Genomic DNA, 13,508 nt, shown 5'->3' with positions numbered 1-13,508 from the left:
AGAAATCTGTAATCTTTTTTTTTAGACTTAAAATATTATATTAGCCTTGAGTTTCACCCAAATTATTTTACAGAAATAACAATATCACTAGTATTTCTCGATTGTCATGTATACTAGAACCTCCATACTTGACCACCTCCTTACGTTGACCTCGTTTTCACAGACTGGACATTCACCACATGTACGATCAGTATGTTAGGCTTAGTTCCTGATGTTGACCACCTCTGGGTGTTGACCAGTTTGGTACAGTCCCTTGGGTGGTCAACTTACAGAGGTTCTACTGTGTTTATATATGTACAACAGTACCCTTTTTACATATTAGCATGCACGAAATTGATAGGTACATGATAGTTGAATGTGCTATTTAAAATTATAGTTGTATTAAAATTTCCATCAAAACAGTATTCTAGGTTAAAAAAAAAAACAACAGTGGTCTTGAATATAGTTTTGGTGCCATCTTGAACAACTACCACTAATTTAGATTCAGGAATCAGAATTTCTAAATATTGTAATCTAATTTCCTATCTCAAGGAATAATGTGGGCCTGTGTTTACAATTTTAAAAAACTTTAACTTTCAAAATCATTTTAATTACTTTGATGTTTCCAAATTTGAAAATTAAACACAAACTCCAATATATTAAATCATTTAACTCCAATATATTAAGTATAGATTAATTATACAATTAATTATATTAATTATGTTAATTAATATATTAAATTAAACTCTAATATATTAAGTATAGAACAAAACAGAATTTATCCATGAACTGTAATGTTTAGAACCCAGATAAAAGAGTAGGTAAAGTAGCTTACCTGTTATTTAAAAACAAGCAAGGAATAACAAATCTTGCCTTTACAAAAAAAAAAAAAAAGAGAGAGTTTTCCATTCGATCAAATACAAATTTAAGGCCCAAGGAATCCTACCCTAGGGAATGCAATGGAGCTTAAAGGGGTGGAAACTTAAAGGCATGGAAAGTAACGTTAAACTTTGTTTTATACTCTGTTCTCTGAATTTAGTAACCAAATAGGACACATGGGGCCACGACAGTTCTACTAATATCAAAATCTATTAGTAAAATACCCTTGTTATAGGCCTATCGGTGACACAATCATGCTGTAGGAAAGACTATAAGCATTTCTTGATGTACTGTTTCATTTAATAATGAAAAACATAACTCTAGATTCTGTGGGGTTAAAAAAAGAAGAAAAAAGAAAAAATATTTGGAGAACAGAATTCCTTCACTACACATAAGCAGATCTCTGTCACATAGCAATTTTTACTTCTGGAGTCCTTCTCTAGGCCTCGTTCTTATAATTTTGTCATAACACCGTTGGGTGACTTCAAGTAATGCATATAAAAACTTTTAAAATTAAGTAAACCTAGGGTTAGCTAGTTTTGAAAATTTGGTTTTCTTTCTTTCCTTTTTTTTTTTTGAGAGAGAGAGAGAGCCTCAAGCTGTTGCCCTGGGTAGAGTGCCGTGGCATCACAGCTTACAGCATCCTCCAACTCCTGGGCTCAAGCGATTCTCTTGTCTCCGCCTCCCAAGTAGCTGGGACTACAGGCGCCCGGCCACAACGCCTGGCTATTTTTTGGTTGCAGCCGTCATTGTTGTCTGGCAGGCCAGGGCTGGATTTGAACCCTCCAGCTCAGGTATATGCGACTGACGCCTTAGCTGCTTGAGCCACAGGCACCTGGTTTTATTTCTTAAATTAATTGGGATTATTTTAGGACAGCAGGTCTTCACCTAGAGTTCTTACATCTCCAGATATGTCTCAAAGACTCTGTCAATTCACTGGGATTTTATGCAAAATTGTATATGATAAATATACATGTGTATTTTGTGTATCTGGTCAATAACAATTATCACATTCTCAAAGGGGCCTATGGCACACACAAAAAGATTAACTACTACTGCTTTAGGATATCTTTTCTTTTTTTTCTTTCTAGATGGAGTCTCACTCTGTTGCCCAGGCTTGAGTGCTGTGGTGTCAGCCTAGCTCACAGCAACCTCAAAATCCTGGGCTCCAGCAATCCTCCTACCTCAGCCTCCCAAGTAGCTGGGACTACAGGCACCTGCCGCCACGTGTGGGTAATTTTTTTCCTATTTCTATTAGAGATGGGGTTTCATGCGTTGGCCTCCCAGAGTGCTACCTAGTATTACAGGCCAGAGCCATCCACCACACCTGGCCCTGCTTTAGGGTATCTTAAAACTACAATTAGAAATCACAAATTTAAGGACCAAGAAAATGAGGTCCTTTGTATAAATGCTAATATCTTACAATCTAAGGTTTAAAATCAAGACTCCAATAAATCTTTCTTGGAAAACAAGAATTTCCCAAACAGCAAGAGTTGAGCTACCTATAAACTAAAGAAAAAATATAAAAATGCCATGTAAAGGAGTACCTCAAACATATTGATTACCACCAAGTTTATAATTTTGAAATAACAACATTAGTAAGAAGAGTAAAGGATATAGCATGCTATATCAAACCCCCCACACTCAAAATAATTGACCTTTTAATATACTTAAAAATGTGAAGAGACAAATTATTACGTGATATCCTGGAGCTATCTCCTAGCTATCAGTACCACCATGACATGTTCTTTACATTCATTCAGGATGTATTCATTAAATACCTACTATGTCTAGGCACTACTAAGACACTGTTCCCAGGGATATATCTTTGAATAAGAGAGACAAAAATCCCTGCTTTCACGGTGTTCATATTCCACTGAGGGGAAACACAACACACAAAAGTAAAACATTACAGCATGTCATATGTCAATAATTTTGTAAAGAAAAATACAGAAGGAAAGGAGGATATGAGTCCTGGGGAAAACAGGAAGAGGCCTACAGCATAGGATGGTCTACGAAGGTGTCTTTGAGAAGGTATATTTGACACTTGAGGGTGACATTGGGAGACTAAGAGAATATCTGGGATATAATTAAGGCTGTGGGACCAGCAAGTAGAAAGGCCCTGGGTTGAGACTATGTCTGGTCTAACTGGTGGACAACAAAAAGGTCCTCGTGGGTAGAGCAGAGTGAAGGAGCAAGGAAGTAAAAGGTACAGGTGCCAGGCCAAATCATGAAGGGCCTGACAGATCATTTTAAAGCCTTTAGCTTTTCCTCTAGTAATTCTCAAAAGAATAATGAATGTAGATGAGATTATTAGCTCATAAGGCTTCCTGAGACATAAAGTTGGCTTTTTTTTTATGAATTATCCCACTGAGAAATGAAAGTCCAAATAGAGGATACCTCAGCTATTGACATTATTTTCATTTTTCAGAATATCTACTCTGTAGAATTGACTCCTGAAAAATCCACATCTTCAGATACCTTAAAAACTGGATTACTCTTCTGTGCCCTGCAAAGCAGAATGAGTCGCCCTCTTTGCAACTTTGTTCTTGGATAATTTACTTGCTTTCTCTCCCCCAGTATGTTTCCTTGTCTATAAAATGGAGTAAATGTTTGGCTTGCAGGTATTTGTGAATTATTTTAAGATTCTTAGAAGAAAATTACTTCATAACTCCAGTGGCACATCATTCTTACACACTTCTTAAACAGTACCCTGCTACCAATTCTGGTTCCTAACAGGACACCTATAATGATACATTGCTCATTTATAGCATTTTTTTTCTCTCCTGTACTTATGAAGGTGGGAGGGAGCACAAAAAATTTCCAATGAACTCTTTCCACTGAACAAAATATAAAGGTTATTTTAAGAAAATTAAAAACAAAAACAAAACCATAGGCTCAGGAATACCTGTAATACTGTATAAAAAGTAAAGTATGGTTAATTTTTAGATAAAGAAAAAGACTAAATACACATACATATGTATATACGCATGCACTTAACTACAAAAACCAAGGAAATTGCCTACCCCCTAGATTCTGCAAAATGAACAATAAATAACCCGATAGGAGCAATGGCCATGGGCATACCTCATTCATTACCTCCCATTAACTAGACATTCATAAATTTTGTACTTAAATTTTCTGTTGGATTTCCACATGAAATACAGAACTCTTATATATACAAATCTATTAGACGGTTGTTTTTAGAAGATACGCCTTCTAAACTTGAAAAATTATCATGAAAAACATTCTGCACCTTTTTTCTTTCTTCTGGTTGCCAGACTTCTAACACCAGGTCAAATCTAGAAGATTCTAAAAGCCAAGTTAAGAAGGCTCTGAGCTGGGATCACAGGAGACAAGTACCTAACTATGTCTGTGCACATGGAAGAATTGTTTCCGATGGTGTTCTTATGCCACAGTCAACTATTGATTGAATTTTCTGCACCTTCAATAACATAAATAACCAAGAGTCAACCATATCTTGTTTATATATATACATATACATATACACAGATATATATAGCTGTACTTCTTTTAAAAACTAGGATGAAAACAGCATCACAATGGAATTGGAATATTCCCAACAAAAGGAAATGACAAATGCTTTACCTTAGACCAAGTAATTAGAAAAAAATGATAAATGCTTGAGGTGATGAATATCCCAATTATCCAGACTTGATTATTACACATTATCTGCCTATATCAAAACAGCACATATACCCTATAATAGAGATAATTATTATATGTACCCATGACTATTATTATGCATTCATAAAAATTTTAAATAAAAAATTTTTTAAACAAAACAAAATCTCTTTTAAAATTTCTATATCCAAGGAGCTCTAACCTAAAACAATGTTAGTTTTATGTATGATATTTCGAAGTTTATTATGTCAGTTAATTATATTAGATAATTTACCATAGACTGTTTGAAAATGAAAAGAAAGTTAATGAAAGATGTTCATGAAAAGGGAGATGATACTGAAGTCAGGACCCTGGCTCACACCTATAATCCTAGCACTTTGGGAGGCCAAGGTGGGATGGAGTTAAGGCTAGGAGTTTGAAACCAGCCTGGGCAATAAATGAGACATCTGTCTCTACAAAAAATAAAAATAAAAAAATAGCTGAGCATGTTGGTATGCACCTTTAGTCCCAGCTACTACAGAGGCTGAGACAGGAGGATCACTCGAGCCCAGAAGTTGGAGGCTATAGTGAACTATGATGATGTCAGTGCACTTTAGCCTGGGTGACAAGAGCCAGACCCTATCTCTAAATAAATAAATAAATAAATAAATAAAAGAGAGATACTGAGTAAATAAACATTCTGATTTACCTTTGCAAATGAAATAGAAAATGAGAAAAATAGAAGAAATCCAGAAGTTATTAGGAGGTAGCAGGATATTGTATGTTCTGGATCTAACTCAGAAAACAATGCCTATCACTTTCATTTCTTTTCACTCTGAAATTAACTATTTGTACAAAGGCCTGGACTAATATTTTGTTCATCTATGACATTCTTAGATATACAGAATTTTAGAGCTAGAAAACATTTTAATCTGCAGCTTTATCTGTAAAATGTGTAGAATAAAAGTATTGAACTTTCTTTTAAGGATTTTCTGTTGTTGTTGTTTTGTTTTTGTGGTTTTTGACCAGGGCTGGGTTAAAACCCACCACCTCTGGCATATGGGACCGGACCCCTACTCCTTGAGCCACAGGCGCCACCCCCTGAACTTTCTTATAAAGCTATTACGAGAATTCAACGAGCTAATACCTGTAAAATGCATAGTGCAAATTTGGTAGCTGTTATATGTTCATCCCTCAATTTCACAGACAGGGATTCAAAAGCCTAGAAAAGAAAAAACTATTTTGTCCCAAATCACAAAACTACTTAATGGGAGAGTTAGAACTAAATGTCAAGACCCCTAAGTCAAAGTTTAGTTACTTTGCCAACTCTAGTTTGCTATATATGATTTCCTCTCTGGCTTTGGCCAAAACTTTAATCATGAAGTTTTAGGCTCTGACTACGAATAAAGTAAAAATGCAAAAATAGGATAACTATGTGTTGACTAATAGGTAAAATTAAGAGGCAAGCAGAGACATTGTGCAAAAAGGAATTTGTCCAAAAGGTGTTCACTGCTACTGACCAAATACCAGTACTAACCTACCATTTCTCCCATTATAGGTCTGAAGCCTCAGGGCAGTACATTCTAATCTGATCATAACTTTATCCTGGAGTCTAAAAAAAATCCAGGACAACCAGCTAAGCAGGAAAAGTAATAGTTACAGAATTGGTGATCTCTCTTTTGCTACTCTAAGATCCTCTCACGCTTTTGCTCTGAGAAGAAAGATTAATTTTGAGTTGTCGCTCTAAGTAATATCTGTAATGAACAGGAATTGAGAAAGGAAATATGACTAATACTTTTTAGAAAGTGGTAGCAATATTACTATAAATAATACAAACATTGACAAAACCCAGAAAACTAGAAATTAGACAATGCATAAACCCCAACTCCATCTACAATGGTATAAAACTAAGTGAAAATAAAGATAGTAAGAAGTTATAGTCACTATTATTTAGTCCTTTTTATCAGTCATTGCTAAGTAATTAGATTTGAAAAGTTTCTGTGACCTGAATTTTTGATGGCTAGTAAGAGAAATACTGATCTGAACAGGAGTGGAAGTTTATTCTAAATATACAAATTGAGTAGAAAACAAAAGGAAAAAAAGGTAGAAGAAAATCAGAGAAGTGGAAGAGACAAAAGATATTGGCAAATGTAGGAGAAATCTAAGAATAAGACACTTTAAGTGCAATAGCAAACATACAAAAGAATTTGAAATGATATGGTAATGCAAAGAAGCAACTCTGGGGCAAAAATAGGAAAAATAATATAATTTGGTCAGGACTAAGATAGGAAGTTTTGAAATGGAAAAGAGAAGATTTGATAAATAGAAGGGAATATAGCAAAGGCAACATTTCTTCTTGGATTTTGACCTTCTTCTAGTACTTTGAGAAGAATATTACAATTTAAAACTTTAAGCATGCCTTGTAAAATGGACATTATTGGCAAAGAGAACCTAAGCACAGGATGAGGGATGAGAATCAGGACAAAAATTCATCAAGGCTTGGCTTTCACCACCCTTATCCATACAGCCATTGGACGAAGTTGAGATAAAATTATTCCCGAGGCAATTTTATCATCTATTTTATTATTAAACAAATGAGGGCACATTGTCAAGGTCCGTCTCTCTTTGTCTAAGGAAAGTTAAAGTTGTACTACAAATGAAAATTCAGTACCCCAAATTAATTGAGTAAAATGTATAGAAATGTTTGATTTTTCAGAAACTCTCTGGGAATTCCAGAAACCAAAAGAAGGGTTTTATTATTTTTTATGTCACTGTTCTCAGACTCTTAACATGTTTCAGTACACAGCATCCTCAGTTTTACAAAGACTTGACTGCATCTTTGGGGACAACCAATCTTAATAGGTAGCTGAATAATTCATAAGTAGGACTTATAATTGTCCAAAATTCCTCAAAGCCAATAGAGAAGATTCCTTTTAAATCTGTGATATCAGGGTGCCAGCTATCCACTAAAAAAGCTAAAGTGCAGCAAAGCACAACTCTAGAAGATATAAACAGAATTTCAGTTAAATGGAAGACTTGGCAAACCACAGTTGAATAAACCTGAGTTGCAGTGTAATCTGATAAGGAACCCTCAGCATGGATTCCAAAAGTGTAAACCATGTGTCTCTAACAGCTAGAGTTCTTTGAAAGAGTTAACCAAATTGTGGATAAGAAAAATTGATACATATAATTCAAAAGGTTGTTTTAAAAAATAAAATTTCTCATAAGAGGCTATTAAGAAAATTTAGTAACCACTGTGGATTAAAAATTGATTAACAGACTATAAACCAAGACTAATATGGAAAGTACATAAAAATTAATACTATGCTAGTATAAAAATTTATTAATGACCTAGAAGAAGCACAGAGAGAGAATGAAAATTACCAATGATGTAAAACTATTCTCATAAAGCTTCAAAGTCCTCAGTAAGACACAGTGAATTTCCCTCTTCAGAAAGTAAACAGGCCGGGTGCAGTGGTTCATGCCTGCAATCTTAGCACTTTGGGAGGCTAAGGCAGGTGGGGATTGCTTGAGCTCAGGAGTTTGAGACCAGCCTGAGCAAAAGCAAGGCCCTGTCTCTACTAAAAACAGAAAAACTAGCCTGGTGTCTTGGCAAACATCTGTAGCCCCAGCTACTTGGGAGGCTGAGGCAGGAGGATGGCTGGAACCCAGGAGTTTGAGGTTGCTGTGAACTATGACGCCACAGCACCCTACCCAGGGTGACAGAGTGAGACTGTCTCAAAAATAACAAACAGATAGTAAACAAAAAATACTTAAAATATACTGATAAAAAATATCAAGATTAGCAAGATTTGCCATAGTGAGAAAAAGGGCAGAATAAGAGAAAATATGATAAAGATTGATAAAATAATGAATAGTCAAGAGACTACAAGCCAAATGGTGCCCCTTGTTTACCTTTTCCTATGTGAAAACACAGAAACTTTATGTACAGCTTCATAATAATAGAAGACAACAAATTTAAAATAAAAGAGGAAACTGTTTTATGCAGCACATAATTAGCCTGTTGAACATGTTATCACAAGGCATTAATAAGGCACAGAGTTTAGTATAGCTCCCCCAAACCTCACATATATAGTATGTCTAAGTATGTTTCTATAATAAGATTACTAATGGTAAGAATTAAAATGGTGCACACACCTCATGCTTCAGGGTACTAACTAGACAAGGTCAGGAAGGAGGCTTCCTTTCCAATGGTTATATTCAAAATGATTTATGATTTCAATTTTTAAGCATCTCTAATTCCATCTCAAGAGTCCAAACTAAATGACAGACTCCTATCCAAAAGAGTCTTAGGCCATTTTCCCAGATAAACTCTTCTTTTCTGTTTATTTTTCTAAACAATAGAGCCTTCCACTTTACCCACTTCTTCTTCCACTTTATTTATCCCAGCTTCAGCTTCAAAATACTGCCTAAGAAGTGATAATGAAGAACCACTAAACCATACATTAAAAAATTCATGCTTAGAAAAAAGTTCTATGATTTTCCTACTTTTTTTTCTCTAAGCAGACAAACATTTAAATTTAACATAATACTTTGGTTCTGTTCATATCACAAAATAAAAATCTGTGTATATATGCTGAGATAGATCATATTTGAGAACATTTTAACCTGTGTCCCAAGAGCTACAGCAAAAAGTATCCTTTAATATAATAAAATTGTATCAATAAACATTATCATAGAGTTGGGCAGTAGAAGGCACATTAAAAAGTTATCACTAGGTTCTGTCTTCGCCATGGGGAATGAGCAATTGGTCTATGAAATGCTTTGACCTCAGTCAGTTCATAAATTCATAAAGAATAGGCTAAAAATGAATAACTTACAGGCAAAATTCACAGCTTGAAAGCTTAAGAAACCAACTGAAAACCTTAGTGGGTAAATTTAAAAAAAAAAAGATGTCTAATTTTTGAAAATGATAAAATTATGTATGGACAAGACCAAAGTGAGCAGGAGGCAGGCTTATACCTTGTGTCCATTTTGTAATCCAGTCCTCTCCATTTTGGGTTTAGCAATAAGGTGCCACATGTGGTATACGCCAGCCGTAGCATTCAAACTTGACTGAATTTTTAAAGTAACACAGTAATCAAGTATGTGCCAAGAGCATTCTAAAATTTCAGGTGCATCTGACCATTGAAATCAACCGTCTTAGTGCTCACTTCAAATTTAAACTAAATGTAAGGTACAATCTTCAGGTCAATTAAATACAAGCCCATATATGTCGTCCATCAAAAATTAGTGCCCAGAATATATCATCAAGAAAGAGAGTTTCATTATATGTATCTAACAAGGCTATGCGGTACCAGTTAAAAATAAGCATATAATCTTCTAAAATATATGATTTATATATTTCTTCTGGATTATAAAATAAGAATTTGCTTTAGATTGCCAATTAAGGCAATATACTTAAAAGATGGAACAAACCAAAGGCTAAGCAGCAGACATCCTTGTATATTTGACTTGGGAGACAAAAGACATATTTCAAACAGATAGAACATAAAATATGATAAAGTTATACTTGCCTGCATTAATTTTCCTTCTGCTGGAGTTATCTCAGCAACACCAGCAAACACACCTTCCAAAGTGAGATTCAGTTTTCCTGTGGGGTCCATTTTCAAGGGGATCACTTTGATAATAGCTTTCTGCTCTGCTGATCTTTCAGACTCCACCGCTGCCGCTAGTACCAGTCCTGTGCGTCCAAAGCCTGCCTGCAGGGTAGCCATCAGCAGCCAGGGCCAGAGGGCAGCCAGCTGCAGCTGGTGGCCACCACTCATGCTACCAGCTGCAGCAAAGCACTTTGGCCATACATACTGCTTCCACCAGCTAGTACCAAACGCAGGTTCTTGGATCCAGACAAATGGAAGGAAAGAGAATTTATGCTTCAGTTTCAGAAAGGCATGTAGTAGTTTTGGCCCTTTCTTTCTCTAAAGTATATTCCAAAGCACAGGTGGCATTCCTGGTTGGGCATAGAAGAGGGAGTTTTCAGCCCACTTCTGCTGCAGGTATGTCATTTTCTCCCATCTTTACTCTGACTAGTAAAGATATCTCCACTTCTCTTTGGAATTTCCAACTTTGCTTGAGATTGAAAGTCACACTGTGAATTTTTATTAGGTCAGATCACTTGGTGTTGCTCTTCCATATGCATCAAGTTGCCAGGCACTAAACCCAATGTTCATGGACAAAACAAGGCAAAGTAAACAGCTAAGGCCATGCATCAAAGGTGAGAGTGAACAACTCCAGCTCAGAAAATGAAGAGATAACCCTTTTCAAGCCACAACATTTCTTAATGGTGAATGACCAAAGACCACAGGGAGAATTTTTCTTAACAGGGGAAAAGAAAGAATGCAATAAAAATTTCAGACCACGCCTTGAGGGATGTCCAAAGATGCTACATTATGTATTTAGAAGTTTCCACATTAAACTGTATTTCAATGTAGCCAAAGTTCTAGGCCCACTGAATTTACATAATTTCCATGAACTTAGGCATACTATATAGTTTTGTGTTCTACCAAAAGCTGTCTATAAATCAGGTGCTAATTTATAAATCTTCACATATTTATAGGATAATCCTGAGCATCGCAACCTTTCCAACTTTCATAATCAAAATACTTGAAAAAGGAAGCATCCCAGTTATTTTTCCCAGCTAAAATTCATATTTCTATCTCCATTTTCCTTTCTTGCCTAGGAATTCCAGATTTTTTCTCCAGCTTGAGAATGCCAAGCACTTTGATTTCCCATGAGATGCTTTTGGAAACTGTTTTAATACCAGATCTTGTAATCTGTAATTTTTTAGATTCCTAAGAAAAACAAAGGACTATTCCTAACACGTTTCAAATTCCTTGAGGGGGTGGAGAATAAAAGATAGAGGGAGCAGTGAGATGACCAGTCACAGGCTCTAAATAGAATACCCTGAAAAAATACAAATAAGCCCGAGTAAAGCAGATTCTGCTATTTCTAGACACATATGAGAATTTGGGTCTCTGTACAAACACAGAATAAAAATTTTAAATGTGCACTCTTAAGTAAGTATAAACGCACTTCACTCACAAAACCCGCTGAACTCCGAGGTCAAGTTTAGAATCTTTTAAAGTCTTCAGAGTAAGTGCTGAAAAGCCAAGCAATTGAACGTGAACCTGTTTACAGATTTTTTTTTTCTTTTGCTGAGGCAGAGGGAGGGGAAAAAACAGAATTTCAAAAGAAATCTGCAAACCTGTTGCGCTGTCGGGCCCACTGGAATCCACGGGGGGTGAAACAAATTCAATTATGCTTTTACAGATCCTGCTCATAAAAGGTTTCAACTGCTTAACCAAATACAGCTCAAAATACAGCTCATTCTTCCAACCTTCTTAGTCTGCAACCAAACCAAGTGCCCCACACTACAGGTAGGTGCCGAGAAATTCCACAGCCTGAAAAAATAATCCATGCAGGTCAAAGGCAGAAACTTACTCCAGGATGAGAGCTACCGTCCCCAAGAACTCTAAAATCACTTAGAGAAGGTCCAAAGTTATTTCTGAAATCTAACAAAGGTTCTTTTCCTCTCCGAACAGCATATAAAACGATCAAATCTTGAAAGAGAAAAGAAGTAGCAAATGCATCAGCAATAATTCACTACCAGAAACACAGAAAACCCAGAGGGTGAAGGCAATGTCTCTGAATCATGGATGGACTTGGAAAGTTCCGAAGGATTCGAGTGCTTCCCTTCCAGAAAGACAATTCTGGATCAACTCCCTAGAGCAGGAAGCCTGTGGTTTGTAATTGGTGTTCTAGCTCTGACTCCCTCCCCTGGGACTGCAATCACGCTCTCTACCTGCTGACAAAGTGAGGGTGGAGCAGCTGGGAGGCAACCACCCCCAGCCTGCCCCTCCTCCTCCTGGTGCACACACACAACACTCACTTAACCAGACACGTTCTTTAGCTTGCCCTCACTCAGCTCCTCTACTCCCTCTATTGAGCCACAGCCAAACTGCATCCAGTTCAATCCTCAATACCTTCCTCTGGGTAAGCAAGCTACCACATGTCAATCAGGGCCACTGAAACATAGCTAAGCACAGATGACGGTATGAGGAAATAAACAGAAAAAAATTAAGGAAATCCGTAAGATAAAAGAATAGATCCAAGGTTTTGCGAATATAAGTTCAAGGGGATTTCTGCTTTTTCCGGGTTTTAGTGTCTACAAATGGCACAAAGCCACAATGAAGTAATACTGTGCTGTAGTACTTACTGCTTTACTGCTGCTTTTATGTCTGCTAGCCTGCGAAGAGCTCGGTACATTTTACGAATAGCTTTTCCTCAGCTCTTATTGCTTTAAATTCAGTAGTTCTGTCTAAAATATGCCTGTACAGAGCTTTCAGATCAGGTTACTATCAGAAGTCTGGAAATCCAATGTTACCTTCTTTTCACATCTTAGGAGATGAAATAATATTATGGAGCAAACCTATGCCCTCAATGAAAAATTTTAAGTAAGTCTATGTCATCGATACAAAGGGGTAAAATATGAGTGGCTGGGGGCAAAAAAGTGATTTTGCCACATGAATACACATTCATGAACTATACTTTGTCATTAGAAATAATGCAAGTTTCTAATATATTTATAACATTCGAATTTTTAGATTTACAAAATTATATTTGACTGTGGCCATTTTACTTTGAACTGCTGCCATAAACTTTCAAATTATACAAATGTCAGTACTGTTAAATCTACCATACTCTTATGGGTGGCACCTGTGGCTCAAAGGGGTAGAGTGCAGGTCCCATATGCTAGAGGTGGTGGGTTCAAACCCAACCCTGGCCAAAAACCACAAAAAAAAAAAAAAATCTACCATACTCTTAAAAATGGTTATGATGGCAAATGTTACATGTTTTTACCTCATGTAAAAATGAAACTCTGATCATGTGTAAAATGTTACTGATAATAATTGCCTTGTAGGTTTGTTGTAAAATATTTAATGACAAGGGCTCTGAAAGCAAAAAGTATGAGCTGCCTATTTACTTTAAATATTTTTTCCTTATAA

The 13,508-nt window shown here is 36.1% G+C and overlaps 1 protein-coding gene across 1 annotated transcript in view; it reads right to left on the bottom strand.

The window, feature by feature from the left end:
- Positions 1–12,256, bottom strand: part of RNF43 (ring finger protein 43) — a 69,776-nt gene extending 57,520 nt beyond the window's left edge. The window contains exon 1 of the mRNA XM_053569114.1: positions 10,020–12,256. Within this exon, the coding sequence (XP_053425089.1) occupies positions 10,020–10,271 (252 nt within the window). The 5' untranslated portion in view covers positions 10,272–12,256. The remainder of the gene's footprint in view (positions 1–10,019) is intronic.
- Between the last annotated feature and the right edge of the window lie 1,252 nt (positions 12,257–13,508).

This window comes from Nycticebus coucang, chromosome 18, assembly GCF_027406575.1.
Source record: "Nycticebus coucang isolate mNycCou1 chromosome 18, mNycCou1.pri, whole genome shotgun sequence".
NCBI lineage: Eukaryota > Metazoa > Chordata > Mammalia > Primates > Lorisidae > Nycticebus > Nycticebus coucang.
This window is presented reverse-complemented; position numbering and strand designations above follow the sequence as displayed.